Source organism: Quercus suber, unplaced genomic scaffold (genome assembly GCF_002906115.3).
Source record: "Quercus suber isolate HL8 unplaced genomic scaffold, Cork oak 2.0 scaffold_380, whole genome shotgun sequence".
NCBI lineage: Eukaryota > Viridiplantae > Streptophyta > Magnoliopsida > Fagales > Fagaceae > Quercus > Quercus suber.
Genome location: NW_027069832.1, coordinates 684356 through 692422, shown reverse-complemented (window position 1 = coordinate 692422; position 8067 = coordinate 684356). Strand labels below are relative to the sequence as shown.

Below are 8067 nucleotides of genomic sequence, written 5' to 3'. Positions count from 1 at the left end.
GTTTAGATTGTTTATCAATTCTGTGTTTAGCTTATGTTCATGTTCCGCACATTAATTGTTTGATAATAAGCTTGAATTGATAATTTGTAATTTGGGGTCTAAACATTCATAGTGTTTTCAATGCTAATTGAACTTTCACTCTTTTCAATTTGGATCTCTTAAATATTTTTTGCGTGTTCTTTAAAAAAAAAAATTAAAAAGACTAAAGTGCAAAACATACTCCTAAAGTTTGGAAATCTTTGAATTTTACACCCTAAGGTCTCCGAAATTGAATTTTACCTGATGAAATTATATTTTGTTTGCATCAACAATCCATTCGTCCATATTTTTTGTTTAAATGTCACATAAATTTACCACATGTGTTTAAGTGACATTATTTTATTAAACAAACTAAACACGCGTCATAAGCTTATGTGGCACTTAAATTTTTGTTGTGAAATTTGGGAGCGTTGTGAAATTGGTTAAAAATTTTGTTCTACTTAGAAAGGCTCATCGGGTGCTTCAATTATAAAATGGGTCCTACGAGTGGACTATTTAGCTGCAATCATAAGAATTACCATTACAAGTTACATTTTATTTACTTGGAAAATGAAATTATGTTTCGGGTGTATATACTTAACTCTCTCACAACACATGAGACCCACTTCCATGTGTTGTGAGAGAGCTGGGTGTATACACCCAAAACATGATATAACCTCTTATTACTTAAACTAATATTGGAGAATTGGAGGACATTTTCCCTAAACTATTAGACTATTCAAATAGAAATGCTACATATGTGGAATTGTAACCAAATTAACCTCCAATTGAGAAAGAAAGAAAGTGAAGAGTGCATGATAGGGAGAGTGAGATTACAAAAGCAACTAATACAGTTAGCATATGATAAAATGAGTTTGACTTACCTCCAGTACTTTTTTTAACTAGAATTTCATTTTTATTTTAATAAGAAACTGTCACATCTCTCACTAACTAAATAAAAAATAGAGATTAAAACCTACTATCACTGGCCATTACGCATTTAAAACAAAAGGAGACCTCCAATTAAAAAAGTACCGGAGGTAAGACAAGCCCCAATAAAATAATAAGTATAATGACACAAAAAGTTTACAATATATTTTTTCCATAACCATTGATGCATAATAAGAGCTCGTTTTCACTGAGTTTATTTAAGCTATAAAAAAAGGTGGTGAAAATTTTTGAATCTAACATTCCCTTTTCCTTATCAAATGGTATTTTAGGGTTTGTTTGGAATTGTGATTTCATGGCGATTTTTAATGAACACACAAAAATTTCAATTGTTTGGCTTTGCATTTTTTAAGTAAACTTTGTTTTTAAAATTTTGTCAACGTTAATTGCGTTTTCAGAAAACACATTTTCAAAGTATAGCTTTTAAAATCGCTATTTTTTCAAAATGCACGGTTTAAACCGTTATCCCAAACAGACTAATTTGGAAAAGGCTACTCGTTTCTAAGCAATCTCTGTAGCCAAACTGGACGGTCTCATGACCTCTTCATACTATAACTTTATACACAATCAACTTCTACCTATCTTGCTTCTCAAAAAAAAAAAAACTTCTACCTATCAAACCCAAAGTAGGAAGCGCATTGGCCGATGCTCACTTTTATATGCAAAGTACAAAACGCATTTACAGTGTTCAAGATATATGTTGGAAATCTTCTCTTGTTTAACGGAACACATTTGTAGTGCTCACAAATTTTATCCGCAAAGAAAGAAAAGCATTTGCAGTGCTCAACTCAAGTTCGTCCTAATGAAATGGGCTTGTTTCCTTGAAAAAGTATTTGGAAAACTAAGATTCCACCACGAGTTGATTTCTTCACTTGGACTGCATTGTTGGAACTTGGGAGAATCTTGACAGTAGATAATTTCAGGAAATGAAGCATCACTTTGGTGAGTAGATGCTGCTTGTATAAAAGGGATGAGGAGACGATTGATCAATTGCTTCTACTCTATTCGTTTGTTAGAGAGTTGTGGGACATGGATTTTGCCCTCTTTGGAGTTCAATGGGTGATGCCTAGTGGAGTTTTTGATTTACTAGATTGTTAGCAAGATCATTTTGGGTGACATCATAGTAGTGAGGTTTGGAAGGCTATTTTGCATTGTTTGATGTGGTGTATTTGAAGGGAGAGGACTTTGTGACGCTTGGAGGAACATGATCAAATTTTTACTTATGAAATAAAGGGATAGCATAAATTCATTTAATATTGTAGTAGAAACTTTATTGGTTATCTATGAAGCACGGACGTGGTTGGGAGGCTGCTGCACTGGAGTCTGACGTGGCCTGACGCGGGGTGTGGCGTCCGACGCAACTACCCGCACGTCGGTGCCGCAACTGAGCTTTTTTTTTTCTTTTTTTTTTTCACGGATTTCGCGCCAACTCGGATTGATTTGCACTAACTCGACAGAATTAAGCCGTATCAACCGAATCAGGTTGTATCGGCCGGTGGCCGAAATGGCCGAAATCAGCCTTGAATCTTGCCGGAATAGTCGAAATCGACTTTGAATGAGGCCCAAACATCCTAAATCTATCATTCCTTAATTTTATTATGAATATTTGTTGCTTCTTTTGTGTTTTGTGTTTTGTTTTGTGTTTCTTGCCTTTTTCTTTCTTTGTTTTGTGAATCAAGGCATAGCAATGTGTTTTTTAAGAATATTTTAATAGTAAAAATATATAGAAAATATAAATAAAAATATTTTTAATAATTTTTTAATCGCCATACCCGCACTTGCACCCGCACCCGAATTCGGAAACGCACCCGTGCTTCATAGCTGGTTATAAGCTTTGTATTTTATTATTTGATAATGAGCCTCAAATTCTGTCTCTTGTCATTGGTTCAAGACCCACTGTGTTCCAATAAATAAGAAATAAAAAATAAATACCTAATACTGTGGTTAAAGTTAATATACCAAAAAAAAAATCCCTAGCTTTTGTAAATTATATTCTCAATGGTTGTTTCTATTTGTTAAAACTTATGATTTTGCTTTCAAAACATACTATAATATGGATATTTTCCATGCTATCCACTGATATTGTGTTTGCCACGTGAAGGTGGAGTTATTTTGAATCACGGTTCCATATGAGATCAACTCATAACCTTATACTCCATCTCATACTTATGGGAGGAGGAGTTGCCATTTGGTCCAAAGATTATTAGCACAAAACTGCTATATCATACATCTTTTCATATTATCTTCTATAAAATTGAAATTACTTTCACCAACATAAGTAGCCCCTTGAAGGTAAAGTAAACTTTAGCCCAATCTGTAGTTATATAACAGTTCAAAGGAGTCTTTCATCGAAAGTTTTTAGATTTACTATTTTATTCTTATCAAGACCTACACACACACACACACACACACATTTGCTCAAGGAGGACCACCATGTTATTGAATTTGTATCTGTTAATTAATATAGCTGATAAACCTGTTTTAAAAATTTTTAAAAAAAATTAAAAAAAAAAAAAAAACTGTGCATAGTTATTGAATGTTATATCTGATATTTAATGGAAGTGTTCATTCATTCATTTTTTAGTGCTTTCTAGCATACTTGTATTTATAATCTTCTTTTTTAATGTGTGTCCCATCCATTTTTACCAATTAACTGCTGCTGGTTTTTAGGTCCGGGTATTCTTTTCTGTCCCTGAAAGTGTGGCAGCAAAAATTGAGCTACCGGATTCTTTCTATAACCTCTCATTGGAAGAGATCAAAAGAGAAGCTGATATGAGGAAGAAAAAGATGGCAGAATCTCAGCTCTTGATCCCAAAGTCATTCAAGGACAAGCAGGCAAAAGCTGCTAGGAGGCGGTACAGAAAAACTGTTATCCGGATTCAGTTTCCTGACGGAGTGGTGCTCCAAGGTATCTTCAATCCTTGGGAGCGAACCAGCTCTTTCTATGAGGTTAGTCCTTTCTGCTACTTGTTCGATGTTGTAATTTTTCCATTTCTTTTTGGTTCTGTAATTGCACTGTAGACAGTGACTCCGTACCAAATTGTACTTCCTGTAGGATCAGTCCCTCATTTGGTATTGCTAAACCTATTCAGATGAGTTCTAAATGAGAAACATGGTTTTGTAATTCATAGTCCATGTGTTATACTCCAGCTGCCACTTACTTGTTTGGCATGTAAATTTTCTTTTTGGAGTATTTTTCTGATAAAACTGACAAATGACAACCCTTAGCATGCTGGATGCTGGGTGGAAATATGGATGTCCTGCCGGCGATGTCCCGCCTTATTGTTTTGGGGTTGGACTTTGGCCCCAAGGGTGATGTGGCACCTCGTGATAATGTTGTGCATAGGATGTATGTGCAGCATTGTACCAATATTCAGTTCATATTTGTCCAATTCAGCCACACCTAAAGTCTTTTTGGCTTAAATCCGAACAGAAATTACTTATTCACAAACAGTTTGAAGATTCTAAGGCACAATGTATGGTTATATTGTCTAACTCGACCTTAAAGTTAAAATTTTTTTCTTGTTTCAGATTAGCAATATAATTTATATTTCTGCTTGGAAAGAAATATGTTTATGAATGTGTGTCAGTCTGCATAGATGTGTATTTTTGAGCTTTGTGGTCTACATTAGGTTTGCTGATTGATTTGGACTTTGTTTACCACTGAGGACCTTATATTTGTGAATAGTTTCCTGTCTTTTCAGAAAAAAAATGAGGATAAATAATCAACAATGGTGTCTCTGATTCTGAATGAATGATATGAACTTCAGTTTATCTTGAGGTTGTCAACTCAGCTCTTTCCTTTCTTTTCTTTTCTTTTTTTTTGCATAAATCAGTTTGTTAGCTCAGCACTAAAAGAACCCAGCTTGGAGTTTGAGCTATTACATCCTGTAGTCGTGAAACGAAGGGTGATCCCTCATATTCCAGCCGCAGGAGAGACTGCCATAACACTAGAGGATGAGGACTTGGTGCCCTCAGCTCTTATCAAGTTCAGACCTATCGAAACAGATTCAGTAGTTTTCACCGGCCTATGCAATGACCTGCTTGAAATTTGTGAACCACTTGTGAATGATTCAGCAGTTCCAAAATAAGCTTCAATACATTTGGCATTTTCACTGGGTCCATATAAAAATTTAAAGTCAGCTCCTCAGGTTTAAAGATGTTAGTATCCTCAGTATCCCTGAATCTTCTTGTACTTTTCAGCCAAATTGTACTCTCTCTCTCTCTCTCTCTCTCTCTCTCTCTCTCTACAAGCATAAATGGATCTACCTTTTTCAGTATCTCTTTCATGTTGTACTTTTCAGCCAAATTGAATTGTCTCTCTTTATACAAGGTTAAACTGATCCTACCTTTCCTGAAGTGCTTCTTTCTGTTATTGAAATGTCCTTAACCAGAGCTCTTGAAAGCATTTCTGATCATATGAGGATTGTACGATAAAATTCATTTGTACAGTAAAGTGTATTGAAGGTCAGTTTAAATTGTTTTGGACTTATTAAGAACAGGTTTTTATTTTTACTTCTTTCAGTTAGTATAAATTTTATGCTATCTAATTCTTGCGGACCTGCCATGTGTGGGTTGTTAAAGATGTTGCACTCTGCAAGCCCGTTGAAATGAGGATGATTTTGTAGTGAGTTGTAACTACAACAGCCTTCTCCTTGGCTATAATATTCTTTTTTGATACGATATAGAAATTTTACTTTAGCCTAATATAAATATATATGTGTGTGATGCTCCGTCTTAGAGATATGAACCTCGGCCTTTGTCTCCTATATCCCACAAGTATTTATACTTGTGGAGCCAAAGTTTTCATTTTGGCTATAATTTTCTAGTTCTCTTCTGAATTCTTTTTCTCCTGAGTCAAATGTAATCTAATTCAACCTGATTCAGGTTACTATTTATTGCTATTGCGCCTCAAAACTGCCCAAAAAATTGATGCTCTTATCTATCAGATTATCCCTTGGAGGGAATTTGCAAAGTAGACTGGTGAGGGGCTTCTATGTAGTAAGTTAGGCAACGTTTCACAGATTTAAGAAAAATAACATCTCAAGTTTCTAAAACTCGAGATCTAATTAAAAATCGAGTTTTACAAACTCGCTTTGCACTTGCTTTAAATTGCTGACTTGGCGTAAAATGGTCTACGTAGATCTCGAGTCTTAAAGACTCGATTTTTACATAGAAAAAACCGAGTCTTTAAGACTCGAGATTTAAGAAGGGTTTAATTAAAATTTGAATAGAACTCAAGTCTTATAGACTCGAGTTTTGCTGAGAAAAATTTTATAAACACACAATCTACAAAATTTTATAAACACAGACACAGCCTCTCACCCAAAAACAGAGCATCCTCACTAACTCTCACCCATACACTCAGCCTCACTAACTCTCACACCACGTTGCTTCTCACTCACCACACTGCCTCTCTCACTGCTCTTCCCTCTCAACAATTTCATATCTCAGGTAAGGGTTTTTTGATTTGATTGTTATTGTAGTTGGTTATTAGTTGTCTATGGGTGTGGGTTAAAGAGTTTGAGTATCAGAATACCTTAAAGACTTCTTAAATAAGAAAACATGGTTTCACTTGCAGATGTAACTTTATATACACAATATTCATATTTTCACACCTAGTGTCCACATCTTTTAAAAATGTTCACATTTAACTCACAATAATGCTGATGCGTATGGTAAGTGTACAAATTTGAGATAACCAATGGCCAAATACTTTTAAATAATTGCTAATAAAATAGAGTTGTATATTAAGATAAGATATTATCTATGTCAGTATTAGTTATTAAAATGAAAAAAAAAAAAAATTGTATTTTAATGTAGTAATTGCCATATTCTGAATCCAGATGATTACCTGTTTCTCGTGGTACCAAGGCCTCCATGCTTTAGTGATGGGCAGTTTCAAGACATTAAGTTGTATCTTGTAGACAGTATAGGAACTCTTCCATTTGTGTCTGTTGGATATTTTTATAAAAAATATTATATTTATTTTAATACTCATTTATGTGTATCAATTATCTCTTAATGTCAGGTGCGTTGATTACTAAATTTTGAAATTCAAATTTAATTCAAAATTTGAATAACTTTTTGTCAATGGTTTTAATCAGGAAATTTATGAACATAACGCGATATTAATGCCATAATTGCCAGCATATTTGGTTTTATTACAAATATATACTTTCCATTCTAAAGGTTTTGTAGTCAAACGTTCTTATTCAAATATGACATAATAAAGTCATATATGGAAGATATTTTAGCACTTAAATGTACAGCTATTGTTGAATTATTTTACGTTACCATATATATACAAATATTTACTATTTAATTTAATGGAAAGTGGTCAAAACAGCTAGCAATTTTTTGTAATATATATATATTCTGGAACTTTCAAAAAGACATTCTAATAAAGGTTAGCCACGTTAACTATGGGACATTAAATGCATAGCATCATGATTCTTTCCTTCTAGTCCTCAACGTACACTTTGGCAAAAAGTTGACCGGTTTACATATATATATATATATATTTAATATATGTATTCATGACATTGATTTCAATATCTTTATGACCATTTAATTGATATCAAGTCTTTTTGATTTTTTTGGCTAAAGAGAAGTTAAAGGTCCGGCTATCTATATATATATATATGGAAAGAAATAAAGTAGAAGAGACACATTATTCTTGAATTACAAAGCTGAAATTTTTTAAAAAATAGTTTTTATTGTCCTAAACACTTACCATCTATTGTTTCTTACTACTCACAAAAATATTCTATCTTTTACAAAATTTTCTGGAAAAAGAAAGTACTATAGAGAGCTTATATCCTACGAGCAGTGTAGGCTCGCAAGGATAATCAGCAAAAGGTGGCTGGGCTGTTGTATCCTGGGGGCAACGTGCAGAAACTATTTGTCTAACTACATCGGATATACCGTAGACGGCACGATTTGTCTCAAGACAGTGACTTGGTCCACGCCTCATCTCTGCCACCTCTCTTGGTAAAATCAAATTGTGTAAATTTCCAAGGAAAATTCAGGTATTATCTCTCCTTTATTTCCAACAATTTGAGACAAATCGTTATGGAGAACACAAAATCATCCTTGGAA

At 33.8% G+C, this 8067-nt stretch overlaps 1 protein-coding gene across 1 annotated transcript; it reads left to right on the top strand.

Moving 5' to 3' along the window:
* Positions 1-3590: 3590 nt before the first annotated feature.
* LOC112033177 (plant UBX domain-containing protein 2) lies at positions 3591-5516 on the top strand. Its single transcript, XM_024065957.2, has 2 exons — positions 3591-3915; positions 4803-5516. Exons 1-2 carry the CDS (start codon positions 3739-3741, stop codon positions 5055-5057), a joined length of 432 nt encoding a protein of 143 aa, XP_023921725.1. The 5' UTR covers positions 3591-3738; the 3' UTR covers positions 5058-5516.
* Positions 5517-8067: the final 2551 nt, after the last annotated feature.